The sequence below is a fragment of the Grampus griseus genome (assembly GCF_964374135.1).
Source record: "Grampus griseus genome assembly, chromosome: 16".
Classification (NCBI taxonomy): Eukaryota; Metazoa; Chordata; class Mammalia; order Artiodactyla; family Delphinidae; genus Grampus; species Grampus griseus.
In genome coordinates this window covers 13,062,440-13,085,765 of record NC_139010.1, presented here as the reverse complement: position 1 = coordinate 13,085,765, position 23,326 = coordinate 13,062,440, and the positions used below count along the sequence as shown (strand labels likewise).

Genomic DNA, 23,326 nt, shown 5'->3' with positions numbered 1-23,326 from the left:
GGTCAGTCTAGTGAGGAAGACAGAAAAATAAATAACAATATAGTGATATACACATGCAAACACACAAGACTCTGGATAGAATGAAGTCAGACAAAGAAAAATCAGTATAAATTTAAACATGGTGATATGAGACACCTTTGGGAATAAAGTATGGAAGTCTATTGGGCAATCTGGTTTTTAAGTGTGACACTCAGGGGAGAGGTTAGACCTATAGATGTGTGAGTCAGTCAATATCTGGAAATAAAATGGTAAACCAGATTGACTGGTCCCACTCCTCCTGAGGCTTACAGTGTATCAGGAACTACAAATCAGGAAGTGGGAAATGCCATATACTATGACAAGTGCTGTGAGATGGGACACAGGGTAGAAGAAGTACTGCTGTCTTAAACTTGCAGGTTGGAGATCACCTCGAAGAAGAAGTGACATCGAAGCTGAAGTCTGGTAGAGAAACAGGAGTTACTAAATCATTGTCAGTAATTATTTTTTTGATGAGGGAAGCAGCACAGTGGAGGAAAAGCAAGGGGCAAAATGTGTTCCATGCAGAGAAAAATCCTGTAAGTGACAGAATCCGAGGAGAGTTATAAGAAAAGCAGAAGCTGCGGAATATAAAACTGGCATAGGTTCCTTCCTTTTTAGGCAGACATGAAGACATTTTACATATCTTAGTTATATTATTTCCTCTGCAGCTTTCAATTCTGCCATAAGCTACAAACATACACAGTGAAAAGACAAAAAGCTGAGCTTTCAGAAAAATTACAAGCGTTTTGAAAGAAACAACCCATCAAAAATTGCAGGAAGTGACAGGGGAAAAGAGGTGGCTATAGGGAGAAGACAGCTAAAATGCCACAGAAAAGCACAAGGCCCTCCCTGATGGCCTCCAAAGGCTCAAGGTATTATATTATATTACAGCAAGTGATACCCATGATGATTTAGGGTCAAAAAAAAAAAAAAAACTACACGTGGTATACTGTTTACAGAATCGAGCAAAGAGAACTTTCAAGACGTATTTGTATCCAAAATGGTTTTAAGTCTACAATTAAATATCTAGCAGGGGGTATTAAGATGGAGATGGGTTGGGATTTATAATTATTCCTGTTTATATTAATCAACAAATTTCTTAAATTTATACAAGTGTTCCTCAACTTTTGAGTCACGTCCCATTTTGACATATAAAAATCCTATGCCCTTTCTGCAGCCTGTATTAGGAAAATACGTTTATTTCTTTACTTTTCCAAATGCCAAATATGCTTTTCAAAACTATGTATGCCTCTTGATGTTCTGACATGTGTTTCTCCTCCACTCAAAATATAGAACAATCACTAATCTAAATCAGGTTCTTTTTCTTTCCTTTAGCAAATGGTTTTCAAATCTTGAGCCTTAGTTCATATATTTTAAAAAATATAAAAAACAAACGTCAAGACCAGTTAAGACATGAATGCAAATACATATACGTGCAAATACATATACAATCCTAAGAGCCCTTCAACTTGGGGAGTATTTTGCTATATAAACTTAGATTTATTCTATTTCCCTGGTCCTTATTTTCTATTTTATCATGATCACATTATAACTTTTTCTAAAAAAGCCACTTCAAATTCTTGGTGGAATTTAGTGGGTAAAAATTTAAATGTTTTAATACTGTGGATAATGACTGACATATTACCAGCATACAATAACAGAATTTTGTCATACTAACGTAACTATGGACCGACACTGTTTTCACATTACCTTCTATGAAGTCATTTTCATTAAATACCAGTTTTTCTCCAAGGGGACCATCCTCATCTTCCTGTTCATCGTCTTCATCAGGATTATTAATGACCTCCAAGCCAGCTTCAATAACTTCTACCAATTCATCTCGCTTATCTTTTCTAACTGGTTTTTCCTCAGGATGGCGAGTGAGACCCATTTCCAACTGGAATACTTTCATTAAGGTAAAACTTTCAAAGGGAATGACTCCATACTCACTAGGTAGTTTGGCTCCTATGCTAACTTCAGCTTTGTCAATTTGTGAATGAAGAAACTCTAAAAGATCACTAGGTGCTTGCTCTTTGTTGCCTTGATAGCCTATGCCATTAGCCCCTACATTCTTTCTCTCTTGCAGTGATCTCATCTTCTCACTCATTTCTTGCAATTCTTGTTTTAATTGGGCAATCTGGCGTTTCAGACTGGTTGCTCTGGTTTGATAATGTTCTTCCTGCTCCTGTAGGAGGGCTTGATAATACTCTTTACCATAATTTTCCCCAACGATACCGGGAAGAGATGCATTTCCATCAGTCTGGGGGGCACATTCCAGAAGGTACAAAAATAATATTAAACTGCAGAGTAAAGCGAGACCCAACAGTAGCCAGTGGGTCCGGGTCTGAAGAATCAATCCTCTTCTAGGCATTCTTATTAATGTGGACTTGCCTAATGAGATGTGCTCTTTGCTTGTTCATACCTTTTGCGAAAGGTTATAAAAAAGTAAAAACAAAATCAGGATTTCCATAAAAGGTAACAAAATGAATTTGGCTGTAGCTTAAAAAATTTCTTCCTTCAGCAGTGAATTCTACTTGCAGAAATAATGCATATTTCCTATATTGTTACCATGATATCCAGAATAAGGAAATCTGATCTACACAATCAGATAAAATCCATGACACGGATGGTGATTTTTCTGAAAGAAACAGATCAGAATCAATCAGAATTTTGTTTCTTTAAGTATATCACACTGTTGACAGCTTCAGTAAACTTAGCTATGTGACTACCATAGGCAGAGCACCAGGAGAGGCACTAATACAATATAGAATATTCAGTAAATGCTGGGAGAAAGTACTAAGAAAAATACCTTATGAAACACTAAAATATCACATGTAATATTTTCAACCATAATGTCTACACATCCATAACCTGAATGAATCAAAGAAACATTAAACTTACATTTAGCATAGTTTGTGTTACAATAGATAGATTCTATTGGTCCCTAACTATTTGAAAATTACATCATGTATAACTCTTTATTGACATAATATTTCAATTAACTCGCCATTTCCCACCTATAACATATCACCATTTGGGAGCTGAGTTTCTATAAAATGTTTTTGTTATGTTGATAATGGCTTTCTAGAGAGAGATATTTTCTTCCAGTTTATTCAATTCAAGCATTCTACTTCATTAATTTCTATAGCTCAACTCAGTCAATCTAAGAGCCTTAAAATTAAGTTGGGAGGAAAAGCAATTTCAAAAGGTCACAGACATCTGGAAAACACATTAAGAAACAGTTTTACATCCAAAGTCCTCCAGTAGATTATTTGAGCATTAGATCACATAATTCTTTCCAGTGTATTACACAGCAACAGATTTCCTACAGCTCTGGAAAGTTTGGAGTCTATATAAAGAAAAACAGGAACATATTTATCTATAGGGAAACAAAATCCAAGAACCGTTTATAAATTTACAAAATTACATGCTATCCCTCATACCACAACCAGCTATGTGAGCTCTTCCATGTTTCTTTCTAAACTAAGGATTCTTAATTCTAGAAATAGAGAAGGTTAAACCTAGGAGACAGGAAGCAGGGAAGGCCTCCACTGCAGAGAGAACTTCTATTCTAATGAAGGGTTTGTCAAGAAGAATATGTGATACTAAGCCTGCTTTTAACAGAATTGGTTTCTACCAGTGCAGCAGAACCTATGGAAGAAGGTCACTAGAGAACATCAGCCCTCGTCAGTTTCTTGGTGATTAGGAAAGCCTGGATGCCTTCTGTGAAAAATGCTGCAACGTGTGTTCTTTGTGGCACATATTTATACAAAATGTAGGATAGATTCAAACTTCTTTTGGCTAGTGGATCACAAACAATGGACTTAACTACCCTTAGCCATTTATTATTTTAATTAACCAAAAGATAACCAAGTATCCTTAAAATTTTAATTCACAAGTTTTACTATGATGGCATCTGTTTTACTGCTTATAAATCTTATTTATTTTAAGTGATATAGGAAAAAATAGGAAAAAAATATTGGTACCGTATCAAGAAAACTAAGTAAAAAACAAAGCCAGTATTAGTTCTAGGACTTTAACATGTCTCAGAACTGTAATTCTTAGCATAAGAAACCACTTAAACTTCATTGTTTAAAAGTTAAAACTCAGAGGTATCTCTTAACTATAAGTTATTACTAGCCCGTTTATAGGGAAAAGAAAGATTAAAACTAAAAATATGAGAACATAATCTTGAATAAGTTAATAAAGTTATATATATTTAACTATACTATATTTGAACTTGATAACAGAACTAACAGCATATAAGCTAAGTATGTCAACCTTATATTAATATGGTACCTCATGTTTTTTTTCTTTATATAGACAATGTATTTTAAACTGTGAGATATCACCCATTAATGGGTCACTACCAAAGGTTTACTTTTCAGTGAACTAGAACAGGAAATACTGGTGCATATCACATATAGTAGTAAATTCTGTGTTGCAAATACACACACACACATATGCATGAGCTAGCCACATAAAATGTATTTATAAGTGGGTTGTGATCCAAAAATCTTGAAAAATACTGATTTATAAGGTATTTTTATACATTTCCCATGTCATCCTTTCAGAATAGTGTTGCTAGTATCTTCTTTTGTATAGGAAAAATAGGTTCAGAAATGAAAAGATTTAAATAAGGTTATATAACTATTAAGTGGCAACATTAAAGCCAAGGTCTTCTTTCTCCCTCCTTTAAGCAAAATACAGGTCTGAGATATCTTACATGCTTATCTTACAGCTGAATATCTTACGGTTAAATATTATCCACTGAAATGAAAGAAAAGTCGCTGTAATTACTTTAAAGATTTTTTTGATGTGGACCATTTTTAAACTCTTTATTGGATTTGTTACAATATTGCTTTTGTTTTATGTTTTTTGGCCATGAGGCATGTGGGATCTTAGCTTCCCGACCAGGGATCAAACCCGCACCCCCTGCACTGGAAGGTGAAGTTTTAACCACTGGACCTCCAGGGAAGTCCCTGTAATTATTTTAGAATATAAATGTTAGTTGCACAGCTCTGTGGTTGTTAAACATAAAAGATTCCAATTAAAGTCATATTTGCCTTTATGTTCCCTGAAGGGAACTCTTTAACAACATCCTAAAAAACTAGATTATGACAACTCTAAATATGTTAAGAATAGTATTAGAGAACACACCCATTTTCTGCCTGTTACACCTTGACTGCCATCATTCTATGTAGTCTGTCTGTATGATAAACCAGGTTCATTCACAACCCAGAGTTAATACCAAGCAACCTTCCAAGCACCAACAGCAGATAGTTAAGTGTTCTGAGGAGAGAATGGGATACTGTGGAAATGGGAAACTGTGCTGTCAAAGATATGTAAAACAAAATCAAAGAGCTCAGAGTAGAAAGAAACGTTAGGAGCCACCAATTTTACACTCTAAAACAGACTAAAGAGACTTCCTCTTATAGCCAAGATCAAGTAACATGGACCAGATTCACTCTCACACTGGAAACAACTAAAAACAAACAAAATCAATTAAAAAAAAAACCAGTATATGAAACAATGATTTTCAAGATACTGAACATTAGGTAATACAGCACACTGATCCTTGGAGGAACAAAAAACAAGTGATTGCACAGCTTTCTGCCGTAGTTTCCAAGCCATAGCACAGGGAGTCCCCTCCTAAGTAGAGCCCAGGTAACTCCCTGAGTTGATGAGGTGGAGCTGACAGTCTGAGGAGACCAAGGCAGCTAGGTTCAAAGGATATAGTACCAGAGGAGAGAGCTGGACAGGGAGAGAACTCCAGAGATCTCAAGAGGACACCCTTTGGGTGTACAGCAGAGCACTAATAAGGGCAGGCATATGAAGAAACTAACTGAGGCTAAGGACAGAAGCACACAAAAAATTAGAAGACACAGAACTCAGCATTCAAACAGGGCCAAGAATAGTGACTGTTCCCACCAGACAAACTGGAAAACCTCAAAATTCATGGGGCATTGGGTAGAGTACTCAAAAAGGTCTTGCCTCAGTAGTGGGAAATAATTAGCTCTAGACTAAATACGGGCCTGATCCTGCCAACAAACCTTAAAAGCAGGCCTGAAAGGATCAAATTGTTTCCATATAACTGTACAACAAGCCTCACAAATATTTATAGGAATATAAAAATATCCAGCATCCAGTAAAATAAAATTCAAAATGTTTGCCCTCCAAACAAAAATGATCAGGCATACAAAGAAAAAGAAAAACACAACCCATAATGAAAAAATTAATGATTGAAACTGACCTAGAAGTGACAGAGATGCTGGAATTCACAGAAAAGGACATTAAAAATTATAACTGTATTTAAAAAGATAATCATGTTCAAAAAAACAGGGAGACACACAGACAACATTAAAAAAAAGATACAAATTGAACTAAGGAGATGAAAACATCAATTTCTGAGATGAAAAATATACTGAATGGGATTAACAGCAGGTATTTCAGAACAAAATATTAATGAATTGAACACATAGCAACAGAAATTATTCAAAATGTAGAAGGAAAAAATAATGAAAAACATGAATAGAGCACCTGGTAAGCTGCGTGACAACTTCAAGCAGCCTAATATATATGTAATTAGAGTCTCCAAACAAGGGGGAGGGGGCTAGGGGAAATATTTAAAGAAATAAGGCTGAAAATTTTCCAAATTTGATGAACTATCAACACATAGATCCAAGAAGCTCAACGAATACCAAATACAAAAGCCACAAAGAAAACTAAAGCAAAGTTCATGATAATCAAACTGCACAAATCCTACGATAAACAGAAAATCTTAAAAGTGGCCAAAGGAAAAAAACACATCATACAAAAACAAAAAACAAAGAGAATGGAGCAATGTCTTTAAAGAACTGAAAGGAAAAATACGTCTACCTAGAATTCTACATTCAGAAAAAGTATTCAAGAACAAAGACAAAAAACTTTTTTTTAGACATTAAAAAGCTAAAAGAATTCATCACCATCAGACCTTCACTACAAGTCCTTTAGGCAGAAGGAAAATGTTAGCAGATGGAAATATGGATCTACACAAAGCAATGAAGAAACCAGAAATGTTAACTACATGGATAATTACAAGATGTCTTTCTTTTTATTTGGCGACACTGCGCAGCTTGTGGGATGTTAGTTCCCAGACCAGGACTGAACCCGGGCCACGGCAGTTAAAGTGCTGAGTCCTAACCACTGGACCGCCAGGGAATTCCCCAAGATTTCTGTTATTATTTAAATTGCTTTCAAATATAACTGAATGAAATGGACAAATTCCTAGAAAGACACAAACTACTGTAACTGACTCAAGGAGAAATAGTAAATATGAATAGACTTATAATGAGACTCAATTAGTAATCAAAAACTACCCACAAAGAAAAGTCCAGAATCAAACGGTTTTACCAGTGAATTCAACCAAGAATTAATAAGAATACCAATGCTTCACAAACTCTTCCAAAAAACAGAGGGAATACCTCCCAACTCATTCTATAAGGCCAGTATTGCTGTGCTACTAAAACCAGATAAAGATATCAAAAGAAAACTACAGACCAATATTCCTTATGAATATAGACACAAAAATCCTCAACAAAACGTTAGCACACTAAATCTATCAACACAAAACACCATGACCAAGTGTGATTTATCCCAAAAATGCAAGGTGAATTTACCATCTGAAAATCAATTAATGCAATACACCACATCAATAGAATAAAGGACAAAACCCATATGATTTTATCAATAGACACAGAAAAAACATTTCACAAAATCCAGCACCACTTCCTGATAAAACCACCCAACAAACGAGGAATAAAAGGCAACTTCCTCAACCTGATAAAGGGCATATATAAAAAACCCACAGCTAATTTCATATTTAATGGTGAAAGACTGCATGCTTTCCCCCTAAGATCAGGAATAAGAAAAGGATGTCTGCTCTCATCACTTCTATTAAACATTGTATTGAAAGATGTTCTAATCAGGGCAATTAGGCAAGAAAACAAAATAAAAGACATCTGAATTGAAAAAAAAGAGGACTATCTCTATTTGCAGATGATGTGATCCTGCATAAAGAAAATCCTAAGAAATTAGGAACTCAGGATACAAGATCAATACACAAAAATCAACTGCATTTCTATATACCAGCAATGAATAATCTGAAAATAAAATTATGAGAACAATTTATTTACACCAAAAAGAATAAAAGTGCTTAGGAATAATTTAAAAAAAAGAAGTACAAAGATCGGGACTTCCCTGGTGGCGCAGTGGTTGAGAGTCCGCCTGCCGATGCAGGTGACACGGGTTTGTGCCCCGGTCCGTGAAGATCCCACATGCCGCGGAGCGGCTGGGCCCGTGAGCCATGGCCGCTGAGCCTGCGTGTCCAAGCCTGTGCTCCGCAACGGGAGAGGCCACAACAGTGAGAGGCCCGCGTACCGCAAAAAAAATAAGTAAAATAAAAATAAAAAGGAGGTAATGAAAATACTGAAGAAATTAAGAAAGGGTATCAACAGAAATGAAGATTACTGTAAAAAGGAACTAGAAACTATAAGGAAGAGCCAAGAAAAATTGGAAAATTCATTTGCTGAGATAAAAGTTGAGCTAAAGGCAACAAATAGCAGAATGAATAATGCAGAAGAAAGAATATGTGATCTGGAAGATAGAATAATGGAAATACCCCAATCAAAACAACAGACAGAAAGCCAAATGAAAAAAAAAACATGAAAGTAATATAAGAGACCTGTGGAATAATATAAAGTGTGCCAATCTACATATAGTAGGGATTCCAGAAAGAAAACAAAGAAAAAAGGGAATTGAAAATGTATTTGAAGAAATTATGGCTGAAAACTTCCCAAACCTAAAGAAGGAAACAGATATGCAGATACAGGAAGCACAGAGGGTCCCAAACAAGGTGAACCCGAACAGACCTACACCAAGACATATTGTAATAAAAATGGCAAAAGTTAAAGATAAAAAGAGGATTCTAAAGGCAGCAAGAGAAAAACAGAGTTAATTACAAGGAAAACCCCATAAGGCTATCAGCTAATTTCTCTAAAGAAACGGTGCAGCCAGAAGGGAGTGGCAAAATACATTCAAAGTCTTGAAAGAGAAAAATCTGCAACCTAGAATACTCTACCCAGCAAGGTCATCATTTAGAATAAAGTAGAAATAAACAATTTCTCAAATAAGCAAAAACTAAAAGAATACAGCAATACTAAACCTATCCTAAAAGAAATATTGAAAGGTCTTCTCTAAACAGAAAAGAAGTAGGAAGATACAGGAAGGAGGAAATCATAACTGGAAAGTAAATCACTTAAATTAGCCGGTATACAGAGCAAAAAGAAAAAAAAAAAAGAAAAAGAAAAAACCGATTTGTGAAAGCGATGATAAACACAAGGAACAGCAAAAGGATAAACATGAAGATGTAGAAGAGGACATCAAAATCATAAAATGTGGGCAAGGAGGGTAAGAAAATGTAGATTCTTTTTTTTAGAATGTGTTAGAACCTATATGACTATCAATCTAAAGCAAGAGAACCTATATGACTATCAATCTAAAGCAAGCAGATATAGGAAGGGGTTAACACACTTGAAAAACAGGGCAACCACAAATCAAAAACATACAACAGATTCACAAAAACCAAAAAGAACACAAGCATAAAATAAAAGGAAATCATCAAACCACAAAAAGAAAAAGGAACAAAGAAAAAACATAGAATCAACTGGAAAACAAGGTTTAAAATGGCAATAAATATATATGTATCAATAATTACCTTAAATGTCAATGGACTGAATGCTCCAATCAAAAGACAGAGTGGCAAACTGGGTAAAAAAACAAGAGCCTACAATATGCTGCTGCCTACAAGAGACCCACCTTAGGGAAAAGGACACACAGACTGAAAGTGAGAGGATGGAAAAAGATATTTCATGCAAACAGAAATGACAAGAAAGCGACAGTTACAATACTCATATCAGACAAAATACTTCAAAACAAAGGCCATAAAGAAAGATAAAGAAAGAAACTATATAATGATAAAAGGATCAATACAAGAAGATGATTTTACGCTGGTCAACATATATGCACCTAATATAATAGCATCCAAATACATAAAACAAACGCTAACAGACATAAAGGGAGAAACTGATGGGAATACAATAATATTAGGAGACTTTAACACCCCACTCACATCAATGGACAGATCTTCTAAACAGAAAATCAGTAAGGCAACACAGATCCTAAATGATACAACAGAACAGTTAGACTTAATTGATATTTTCAGGACATTATATCTGAAAAAAAAAACAACACATTTTTTCCAAGTGCACATGGAACATTCTCTAGGACTGACCACATACTAGGGCACAAAACTAACCTCAACGAATTTAAGAGTACAGAAATTATTTCAAGCATCCTCTCTGACCACAACAGCATGAAACTAGAAATCAACCACAGGAAAAGAAATGAGAAAAAAATGATTACATGGAGACTAAGCAACATGCTACTAAAAGACCAATGGGTCAACAAGGAAATCAGAAAGGAAATTAAAAAATACCTTGAGAATACCATAAAAAATACCATACAAACTCTATGGGATGCAGGAAAAGCAGTTCTTAGAGGGAAGTTGACAGTGATACAGGCCTTCCTCAAAAAACAAGAAAAATCTCAAGTAAACAACCTAACCTACCACCTAAAAGAATTAGAAAAAGAAGAACAAATGAAAGCTGAAGTCAGCAGAAGGAAGGAAATAATAAAGATCAGGGAGGAAATAAATAAAATAGAGATTTAAAAAAAAAAGAAAGTATCACTAAAACAAAGAGCTGGTTCTTTGAAAGGATAAACAAAATTGACAAACCTCTGGCCAGGACCACCAAGAAGAAAAGAGGGAGAACCCAAATAAACAAAATAAGAAATGAAAAAGGAGAAATCTCAACCAACACCACAGAAATATAAAAAGCCATAAGAAAATACTATGAACAAGTATATGCCAACAAATTTGATAGCCTACAAGAAACAGACAACTTTCTAGAAACATACAGCCCACCAAAACTGAATCAAGAAGAAATAGATAATTTGAACAGTCCAATCACTAGCAGTGAAATAGAATCTGTAATAGTAATTAAAAAAACTCCCTACAAACAAAACTCCAGGAACAGATGGCTTCACAGGCGAATTCCACCAAACATACAAAGAACATATATCAATCCTTCTCAAACTCTTCCACAAGACTGAAGAGGAGGGAACACTCCCAAAGACATTCTATGAAGTCACCATCACCCTGATTTCAAAACCAGACAAAGATACCACCAAAAAAGAAAGTTACAAGCCAATATCTTTGACAAATATAGATGTAAAAATTCTCAACAAAATATTAGCAAACTGAATCCAACAACACATAAAAAAGATCATACACCACCACCAAGTGGGATTCATCCCAAGTTCACAAGAATGGGTCAACACACGCAAATCAATCAATGTAATACAACACATTACAAAAGAAAAGTCAAAAACCACACAATCATCTCAACAGATGCAGAAAAAGCATTTGACAAAATTCAACATCAATTCACAATAAATCTCTTACCAAAGCGGGTACAGAGGGAACCTATCTCCACATAATAAAAGCCGTTTATGACAAACGCACAACCAATATAATACTCAATGTTGAAATGCCGAAAGTCTTCCCACTAAAATCTGGAACAAGACAAGGATGCCCACTCTCACCACTTCTATTCAACATAGTATTGGAAGGCCTAGCCACAGCAATCAGACAAGAAAAGGAAATACAGTAAGTCCACTACATACGAATGAGTTCCATTACGAGAGCATGCTCGTAAGTCCAACTTGTTCGTAAGTCCAACAAAGTTAGCCTAGGTACCCAACTAACACAATCATCTATATAGTACTGTACTGTAATAGGTTTATAATACTTTTCACACAAATAATACATAACAAACACAAAAAATAAAACATTTTTAATCTTACAGTACAGTACCTGGAAAAGTACAGTAGTACAACAGTGGGCATATAGGGGTTGGTATCGAGTGAACAGGCAAGAAGAGTTACTGACTGGAGGAGGGAGAGGAGGTGGGAGATGGTAGAGTTGAAGGATCATCAGCAATAGGAGATGGAGGGCAAGCTGCAATTTCACTCATGCCTGACGTTGGTGGCACAGGTTCTAGTTCCTTGCTGGATTCAATTCTATCTAACCTCTTGGAAATATGATCCAGTGATATCTGGGTAGTAGCTCTTTTTTTCTTGTCATAGAAGACACGGTAGCACTGGATTGTATTCTGAATGGCTGCTGCAACCTTTGTGTACTGTTCTACGTCCAGGTCCTCTGCCTCTAAAACTAAGTTAGTTCTCCTCAAACAGAACTAACTTACGTGATTAGACATGTGAACGCACACTCGAATCTTTGGAAGCTCACAACTTGAAGGTTCGTATGTAGGGGACTTACTGTAAAAGGTATCCAAATTGGAAGGAAAGAGGTAAAATTGTCACTATATGCAGATAACATGATACTATATATAGAAAGCCATAAGGACTCCACACAAAAAACTACTATATCTAATAAATGAATTCAGCAAAGTACCAGGATACAAGATTAACATTCAGAAATCGGTTGCATTTCTTTACACTAACAATGAGATACCAGAAAGGGAATGTAAAAAAAAAAAAAAAAAACTTTTAAAATCACACCAAAAAAAATAAAATACCTAGGAATAAACCTGACCAAGGAGGTGAAAGACTTAAACTCTGAGAAGTATAAAACATTAATAAAAGAAATTAAAGATGATTCAAAGAAATGGAAAAACTTCCCATGCTCAAAAATTTATATGGAACCATAAAAGAAAATTTCCCATGCTCAAAAATTTATATGGAACCATAAAAGACCCAGAATTGCCAAAGCAATCCTGAGGAAAAAAACAAAGCAGAAGGCATAACTCTCCCAGACTTCAGACAATACTGCAAAGCTACAATAATCAAAACAGTGTGGTATTCGTACAAAAACACAACATATGGAGCAATGGAACAGAAAAGAGAGTCCAGAAATAAACCCACACACCTACAGTCAATTAATCTTCAACAAAGGTGGCAAGAACATAAAATGGGAAAAAGTCTCTTCAGCAAGTGGTACTAGGAAAGTTGGACAGCTGCATGTAAACCAATGAAGTTAAAACACACCCTCATACCATGCACAAAAATAAACTCAAAATGGCTTAAAGACTTAAACATAAGACATGACACCATAAAACTCCTAGAAGAGAGCATGGGCAAAACATTCTGACATAAATCGTACCAATGTTTTCTTAAGTCAGTCTCCCAAGGCAATAGAAATAAAAACAAAAACAAACAAACAGGACCTAATTAAACTTACAAGTTTTTGCACAGCAAAGGAAACCATAAAACAAACAAAACAAAAAAGACAACCTACAGAGGACTGGGAGAAAATATTTGCAAATGATGCGACGGACAAGGGCTTAACCTCCAAAATATACAAACAGCTCATACAACTCAACAACAAAAAAACAAACAACCCAATTGAAAAATGGGCAGAAGACCTTAGCAGACATTTCTCCAAAGGAGATACACAGATGGCCAGCAGGCACATGAAAAGATGCTCAACATCGCTAATTATTAGAGAAATGCAAATCAAAACTACAATGAGGTACCACCTCACACCAGTCAGAATGGCCATCTTTAAAAAGTCTACAAATAACAAATGTTGGAGAGGGTGTGGAGAAAAGGGAACTCTCCTACACTGTTGGTGGGAATATAAGTTGGTGCAGCCACTGTGGAAAACAGTATGGAGGTTCCTCAGAAAACTAAAAACAGAATTACCATATGACCCAGCAATCGCACTCCTGAGCATACAGCCAGATAAAACTACAATTCAAAAAGATACATGCACTCCTATGTTCATAGCAGCACTATTCACAATAGCCAAGACATGGAAACAACCTCAATGTCTATCGACAGATGAATGGATAAAGTAGATGTGGTACATATATACAATGGAATACTACTACTCAGCCATAAAATAGAATGAAATAATGTCACTTGCAGCAACATGAATGCAACTAGAGATTATCATACTAAGTGAAGTCAGAAAGAGACAAATACCATATGATATCACTTATATGTGGAATCTAAAACACGGCACAACTGAACCTATCTACAAAACAGAAAGAGACTCACAGACATAGAGAACAGACTGGTGGTTGCCACGGGAGAGGGGGGAGGGAGAGGGATGAACTGAGAGTTTGAGGTTAGTAGATGCAAACTATTACATGTAGAATGGATAAACAACAAGGTCCTATTGAATAGCAAAGGGAACTATATCCAATCTCCTGGGATAAACCATAATGGAAAAGAATATAAAAAAAGAATGTATATGTTTGTATAACTGAGTCACTTTGCTGTACAGCAGAAATTAGCACAACACTGTAAATCCACTATACTTCAACTAAAAAAAAAAAGAAGTACAAGACTTGTATTCTGAAAACTACAATACACTGTTAAAAGAAATTAAAGATTTAAATAAGTGGAAAGGTACCGATGCTCACTGACTGGAAGACTTGATATTATTAAGATGGCAATACTCTCAAAACTGATTTACAGATTCAACACAATCCTCTTCAGATTCCCAGCTTTACAGAAATTGACAAGCTTATCCTAAACTCATGGAAATTCAAGGAACCCAGAACAGCCAAAACAGTACTGAGAAAGAAGAACAAAATTGGAGGACTCAACTTTCCCATTTCAAAACTTACTTCAAAGCTACAGTAATCAAGATAGCATGGAGCTAGCATAAGACTAGACATATGGATCAATGGGATAGAATTTAGGATCCAGAAATAAACCTTCACATTAAGTCAAGTGATTTTCAACAAGGGTGGCAAGGTAACTTAATGGGAAAAGAACAGTCTTTTCAATAAACGGTGCTAGGATACCTGGATACTCACAAGCAAAAGAATGAAACTGAATCTCTACCTCACCCTATAGTCAAAAGTTAACTCAAAATGGGTCAAAGATCTAAGTGTAAGAGTTAAAACTATAAAGCTATACACTTATAAACAAAACATAAATGTAAATCTTCGTGACCCTGGATTAGGCAATGGTTTCTTAGATCTATGACACCAAAATACCGAAGACCAAATATATAAATTAGATTTCATTAAAATTAAAAACTTTTGTGCTGTAAAGGGTATCATCAAGAAAGTGAAAAGGATGGGAGAAAATATTTGTAAACCATATATCTACTAGGAAATATAATAGAAATATATAAATATATATATCTAGAATATAAGATGCATCTAGAATATGTAAGATGCATCTAGAACATGTAAAGAACTCTTACAACTCAATATTAAAAAAATAAATAACCCAATGAACAAAAAGTATGAATAGACATTTTTCTAAAGATTAAGCTGATAAGCATGTGAAAATATGGTCAACATCATAAACCAACAGGGAAATGCAAATGAAAACTACAATGAGATACCACTTCATATGCACTACGATATAATTTAAAATGAATTATAGGGGAGAAGGGCATAATAGGGGAAGGGGGTTAAGAGGTACGAACTACTAGGTTTAAAGTAAATAAGATACAAGGATGTAATGCACAGCACAGGGAACATAGTTAATATTTTATAACGTTAAATGTAGTATAACCTATAAAAATATTGAATCATTATGTCGTACACCTGAAACTAATACTTTAAGTCAACTGTACTTCAATTAAAAAAATCACAAAATGAATCACAGATCTAAATGAAAACCTTAAAATATAAAACTAGAAGCATAAGAGAAAATCTCTGTGACCTTGAATTAGGCAAAGATTTCTTTGATATGACACTAACAGCATAACTGATAAACTGGACTTCATCAAAATTTGTGCTCTTTGAAGAACACTATAAAGGGAATGGAAAAACAAGTGACAGGCCAGGAGAAAATATGGGCAAAGCATATATATGATAAAAGACTTGTATTCAGAATCTATTTTTAAAAGTATCAAAATGCAATAACAAAACAAACACAATCAAAAATTGGCAAAAGATTTGAAGAAACACTTCAAATAAGCACATGAAAAAAAAATACTCAACACTGTTAGCCATCAGGGAAATGCAAATTCAAACCAAAATGAGACACCACAATGGCTAATCTTAGACGGGCTAAAATTAAAAAGATTGATATGTTGGTGACAATGTGGAGGAACTAGAACTTTAATACACTGCTGGTGGTAATGTGAGATGGTTTCACAGTTTCTTAACAAGTTAAATATAAGCCTATCGCTTGATTGAGCCATTCCATTCCTAGATATTTAACCAAGAGAAATGAAAGCATATGTCCATACAAAGACTTGTACACAAATGTTCATAACAGCTTTATATGAAACAGCCAAAAACTAGAAATAACTCAAATGTCCATTAACAAGTGAATGGATAAACTAATACAGCCATACAATGGAACACAGCTCATCAATAAAAAGGAATAAACTACTGATACATGTTTCAATATGGGTGAATCTCAATAATAGAAGCCCAACAAGAAAGGAGTACAATGAAAGAGTATGATTCCATTTATATAAATCCTAGAAAACATAAGGTAATTTGTAGTGACAGAAAGCAGAGGAGTCAGTGGTTGCCTGGGATGGGGCGAGGGTAGGGAAGGTCGTACCAGGAAGGAATTATAAAAGGGCACAAAGAAACTTTTGGGAGTGATGGATTTGTCCATCATTTTGATTGTGGTGATGATTTCAGGTATATATGGTATGTTCAAATTACCAAATTTTATACTTTAAACATGTGTAGTTTATTGTAAGTCAATTATACCTCAGTGAAGCTGTGTAGTAGTGCCAAAGAGGCATTTGTAAGTAAACTCCATTTTGTTCATTAAGACAAATATGAAGATTCGTTGACTAAAAATCTGGATTTAAAAAAACAAAACAAAGCATACACCAGGCCCCGGCCCCCACAAAAGTAGTACTCAGATTACTCTGAAAGTCTTGTTACATCTTTTCTATTTGCCTTGTGCTTCTGAGAAAACAAGAGAGTATTAAAGATAGTTCATTCTACAGTAATGATCCCTAAATAATATGACCTTTAACCAGTTTCTACTCAAACATTTGATTCTATAATTTTATGAAACTACCAATAAACATTTCATAATCACTTCCAGGATGCTTACACTGCAATGTGCCAAACTAACTTCTGCAACAAGAGTAGCCTACTGCTTTCTGCAAAATACAAGCAACCCACTTGAATCTGAATTTATTTATTTTCAACGTTCTAGTCTGTATAATCTTCCTAAATTTTCTGAACGATTTCTAAAGTTTTCAAATACTAAATGTATAATTTTGAGTTCATTTTTTAAACAACAAAAAGTCACAAAAATTATTAGGAAAACAAAACCTCTGTCAGCAGACTAAACTAAAACATTATGAAGTACAAACACATGTAAGGGAGGGAATTAGAACTTTTTACTTCTTGAGCAACTGATGAGTATTACAATGATACATGGATTCTTTAAGGTCATTGAATAAATACTTTGTAAATATTTAGAAATACTGATCACGAAAAGGCAGCGTGCATTCAACAAATATTTGAGTACCTACTGTATGTCACGCACTGCAATGAATGGAATATTCCCCCACCCTCACTGGCAAATTCATATGTTGAAATCCTAACCCCCAATATGGCAGTATTAGGAGTAGGGCCTTTGGGAGATAATCAGTTCATGAGGGTGGAGCCCTTCTGAATGGGATTAGCGTCCTTATGAGAGAGACCCCAGAGAGTTAAGTAGCCCTCTTTCTGCCTTGTGAAGATAACAAGAAGTTGGAAGTCTACAACCTGGAAGAGGATCCTCACCAGAACCCAACTATGCTGGCACCCTGATCTCAGACTTGAGAAATATATTTGTTGTTTATAAGCCACTCAGTCTATGGTACTTTGTTATAACTGCCCAAACTGACTAAGACAGTGTTGGGTGCCAAGAACAAGTAACATCAGATGGATCGTTTTGACAAGTGTTTCCAGGGAAAATTAAATTTATGGTACGTGGATTTCAGCAAAACAAATGAGAGTAATACCCATATCTTTATAAATAAAGCAGAAAATTGTGCCAAAGGCAGCCTGTGGCACAGTAAAAACAGAGTCAAGTGTCATAGCTACTTAATAGCTATGTAATCTTGAGCATAATACTTAACCTTTCTGAGCTTCGTCTGTAAAAAGAAATCACTTGCTTGGATGGCCAAGGTTCTTTCCAAGATGTTACAATTCCTTTGATGAATGATAAACTAAAAATACACACGCACACACACATACATTCTTATTTTTTGGAGGACAAATTTGATTTAAATGCACATGCCCTTTAGTGCAACAATTTGCAATTCCACTTTTAAGATTCTAAACTACAGAAATATTCACACTAGTATATAAAGTCACATGCATAAGATGTTTACTAGTGTTATATGTAACAGCTAAATAAAAATAAAAGCAACTTTATCCATCAGTAGGGGAAAGGTTCAGTAAACTGCAGACATTTATACAATAGAATGTCTATCTAAAAGGAATGAGGTAGATCCAGATGTGCTGACATAGATAATATCTATACAATGGTGTTAACAAATTACAAATAATTCTTTCAGTTTTTGTCTGTATAATAGTCTTGGGAGCCAGATAGCCTAAGTGCACATATCTGCTCGACCACTTTCTAACTCATCAACACAGACAAGTTCCTTAATCTCTATAAGTTTCAGTTTTCTCACCCGTTAAGTGGGTACAGTTATAGCACCTACCTTGGAGTATTATTGTAACAATTAATTAAGTAAAACATGACAAGCATTAAGTGTTCAATAAGTTTTAGGTATTATTTCCCATTACTCAAAGTTTTGTTTTGTTGTTGTTAATGGTTAAACCTATCAAGCTTTTCCTGTATTACTTCTCAATTTTGGCTTGAGAAGCTTTTCCTGTATTCTCAATTTTGGCTTGAGAATTTTGGCTATATATTCCTCCTGGAATTCCTACTATAAAATGTATTTCCTCAAATAGATAGTCAATTCTTACCACTTATTAAACAATCCATGCTCTTGACACTAATCTGAAATGCCACTTTAATCATATGCAAAATTCCTATATATATGGAAGTCTATTTCTGGCCTCTAAATCGGGGGTTAGCAAACATTTTAGGTAAAGGGTCAAGTAGCAAATATCACAACCAATTAACTCTGCCTTGTAGCACAAAATGCGTAGAAGAATGGCACAGGTGTGTTCCAATGGACGCTGAAATCTGAACTTCATATAATTTTCATGTTACAAACTATTATTCTTTTTTTCCCAAGCACTTAAAAATATAAAAGCCACTCTTAGGTCACAGATCATACTAAAACAAGTGGTCAGCCAGATTTGGCAATCCATGCTCTAAACCCTTAAAATTTTTACACTCCTAAAAATTTTTTATATTTATAAAATTCCACAAAATAAATACACGTGATAAAAAGGTTAAACAGGATATAAGGGCATAGAGTGACACCTCTCCCTTCTATCCCAGAGGCCCAGTTCCCCTCTCCAGTTTTTCTGTATCCTTTTATTTATTTATTTTATTATTATTATTTTTTGGCTGTGTTGGATCTTCGTTGCTGTGGCGGGCTTTCTCTAGTTGCGGTGAGTGGGGGCTACTCTTTGTTGCGGTGCACAGGCTTCTCATTGCGGTGGCTTCTCTTGTTGCGGAGCACAGCCTCTAGGCACACGGGCTTCAGTAGTTTTGGCATGTGGGCTCATTAGTTGTGGCTCCCGGGCTCTAGAGCGCAGGCTCAGTAGTTGTGGCGCATGGGCTTAGTTGCTCCATGGCATGTGGGATCTTCCTGGACCAGGGATTGAAGTCACATCTCCTGGCATTGGCAGGCGGATTCTTAACCACTGCGCCACCAGGGAAGTCCCTTGTGTATCCTTTTAAATCTACTGACACTATTAACATCTCAGCAGACATAGTCTTATATGTATATACATGACTTTCCACATGTTAATTCATCTATAGAATAAATCCCTGTAAATGGAACTGCTGGGACAAATTTCCTTAAAGCATTCATTCCAGTATGTAACTAGTCAGTATCTATAGCATAGATACTCAGGATAAGCCTTCCAACATGCCTTTACCTATTACCCACCTTCCCAATCAACTTTAAAATCACGTTAAATATTTCTTCCAGATTACAGACTTGAAAACTATACCTACTCTGGTTTATGAATCCTTCCTTTGCATTGCATTACATTTCTTAGCTATAGTTATCAATGACTTGGAATAAAGAAATAAGTTTTACTGTTTTCTTTGATCACTGTTTCTTGAATTCCACATCCACATCTATTTTTCTTGGATTAATTTTTCATTTGATATAGTACATCCTGAGGTATTCCTAGTGGTTCTGGGTGAAAATGACTTAATTTTGCCCCCACTTTGAATGACAGTTCGGTTAGGGATAAGATTTTGAATTCGAAATATGTCCAATGGAAAAAAAAAATGTCCAGCGAGCACTTTTAAAACTCTGCTCCACACTGTCATCCAGCATTCCATGTCTCAGATTAGAAGTCTAATCAGGCTGCCCAAGAGTCTGCCTGGATACTCCTACCTTCATGATCTGTTATCTCTGTGGTTATTTCTCCTCTTCTAATTTCTATTCCCTCCTGGAATTCCTATTAGATGTACACTGGCCCTCTCCTGGATCCATTTTCCACGTTAACTGTTTTTCCCTACTTTCTATGTTTCAATATTCAAGAACTGATTGCGTGTTTTCAGGGCAGCCTGTATATGTTCAGTAGGCATGATACCCTCCGAAATCTAAGCATATTAACATTTATCTTAAAGTTTTTTTCTTTTTCTTACATGAACTACATTGCTTCAGGTCCAGTCCTTGTATCTGTTCAGTCTGGGCCATTTCTTACATGCTACTGATTTCCCACAAATGTTTAGTGATTTTTGTTGTCTGTTCCCATTATAAATGTATCAGTATCTCAGTACAGGTGGAAATCACTGTACTCCTATAGTAAATTCACATTTGTAACTAACCTTATAATTCAATTTTACATTTATCCTAGGACTTTGTGCAGTATGACAACAACAATGTAAGTTTTTTGACTTGCAATCCTATGATTCTTCAATCCGCTTTTAGGCACATCCTTTTGGTGTTTCATTTCCCCTAGCAACCACTAACTTGAGTAACACAGTTCTTATCTAAGTGTTATACAGCAAGCTTCAGGGACAGAACATCACCAGCTCTAACTAACAGACTTGCCTAACAGACAGTTTAAACAAATAATGACAGTCTGGTAGAAGGCTGTCATAGATGTGCAATCCAAGGAGTAAATAATAATAATATGGTAATGAATCACTTAAGTCTTGAAATCATAATAGTTATGCTTTTTACTAATCTTTAATGTTATATAAGTTAAAATAACAAATTGTATTTTTTAAAAAGGAAGACTCCATGATGGTTAAAACGTAATTTTCCACCTACCTTATGATTTAGCCATTCCACAGCTGACAGAAATGCACAGATGTTCACCAAGACATTTGTAAGAATGTTCATAGCATTCTTCAAAATACATAATATACAAAAACTGGAAACATAAATATCCACCAACAGAGGAGTGCCATATAAGGATACAATGGATTACCACACAGCAATAAAAAAGAACTACTGATACATGAAACATTATGGAAGAATCTCATAATCAATATGCTGAGTATACTGTAGGATTCCATTAATATCAAGCCCCAAATAGACAAAACTAATAGATGATGACAGAAATCAGAATACTGATGGGGGCTGGGCAGGGGTATAACTGACTTGGAAGAAGCAGGGGGAAACTCCTGGAATGACGGAAATGCTCTACAGGTATAATATGAAAGCTGGTGGTTGCACAATAAAAACAAAAATTCACTGAGGTGTACAACTAAGATTTATGCGCTTGATGACTTCATAAATATTTTATATCTCAATCAAAAAGTTAAAGAAAAAAATGTAATTTCCAAACTGAGAGAACTAAAACTGTGTTTACTTATGTCAAAATTCTCTAAGCCATAAATAGTGGATATCCAAATCCTTTTTACATTAAGTAATAAGACAACTTTAGACAAATGGTATCAGAATAATAATACAAAATGAACGTTAACATCCTCAGTCATAAAATACTACTTGGATTCCTACTTCCACGTTCGAAGTCCTGTTTTAATACAACATTAACTCCAGCAAAAATCAAGGCCCAGCTCCTGAGAACCTTCAATGATAGTTAAATGTCCAGACATCGCATATAAATCTCAAAAGTAGTCTGACGGATAAAAGCTTCAGGTTTATAATCAAATTTTCATTCTGCGAATAACATCATAAATAAAAGCTTCACTATGGCGTTTACAAATTATTCCTCGGCAAGTTGCTCAGGAATAGTGTAATTTTCAAGAAGTCTAAAAATGCAAGAGGCTTCCCGTCCCGTGGTCTCCTCGGCGCCACTAATTCCTACACAAATATGCATCTTTTAAAGGTGCCTAGCGTCTGGCAGGCATAGAAAGGCTGCCGCCAGAGAATACTAATTTAACGCAATAAAGCGGTAACAGCTGACTACAAAGTTTACCCACTGAGGGGAGCAGAGATGGCGGTGAGTTGGTTTAAAAAAAAAAAAAAAAAGTGATAAAAATAAAACACACGCAAACCAACGGTCTCCGGCAGCACAGTTCTGAAAAGCCAAGTCAAACGGCTCCGAAAAACCGCGGCTTTTCCTGACACCGGAGCAGACTCCGGAGGGCTTGCGGCGAACCCACGGGGACACGGCCCCCAGGAGAGCTCGTCCGTGAGGTGACCCGACAGCGACGGGAACCCACAGTCCGGGGCCTGCGCCCCAAAGCCCGCACGGGAGGGGCCCTAGCCCTGGGAGCCGCGGGCAGGCGAGGCCGGATGGCCCGGGTACTCACCGACTTCACCCGCCTGCGGACGGCGGACGCCGCCCCGCCGTCACCTCCCCAGCCTCGGGCACACCTGGGCGGCGCCCGACTCGCCGGAGCCGCCACCAACTCCCCGCCCACCCTCCGGGCGCGCCGCCGCGCCGACAACCTCCACTTCCGGCGCGCGTGAGGAAATGAGGCCGCCGCCGCGGCGCGCGCCCGCCCCGGCCCCGCCCACGCCCGCCCCGGCCCCGCCCACGCCCGCCCCGCGCCCAGTACTTGGCATAGAAGCGCTCAGTAATTGGAGTCCGGTACTGATTAACCCTGTATCTGTTACAAATGTGTCTGTGTGTGTGCGCGCGCGCGCGCGTGTAGCCCAAAAAACGATTTG

At 36.2% G+C, this 23,326-nt stretch overlaps 1 protein-coding gene across 4 annotated transcripts in view; it reads right to left on the bottom strand.

Annotated features, from left to right (window-relative positions):
* Nucleotides 1-23,074, bottom strand: part of CSGALNACT2 (chondroitin sulfate N-acetylgalactosaminyltransferase 2) — a 49,532-nt gene extending 26,458 nt beyond the window's left edge. For 3 of the 4 annotated variants that reach the window (XM_082673583.1, XM_082673585.1, XM_082673586.1), the window contains exons 1-2: nt 22,966-23,074; nt 1,729-2,656 (exon numbers count right to left, since the gene is read on the bottom strand). In XM_082673583.1, the coding sequence (XP_082529709.1) occupies nt 1,729-2,389 (661 nt within the window). In that variant the 5' untranslated portion in view covers nt 2,390-2,656; nt 22,966-23,074. The remainder of the gene's footprint in view (nt 1-1,728; nt 2,657-22,965) is intronic. The other variant, XM_082673584.1, reaches the window with a different exon arrangement.
* Between the last annotated feature and the right edge of the window lie 252 nt (nt 23,075-23,326).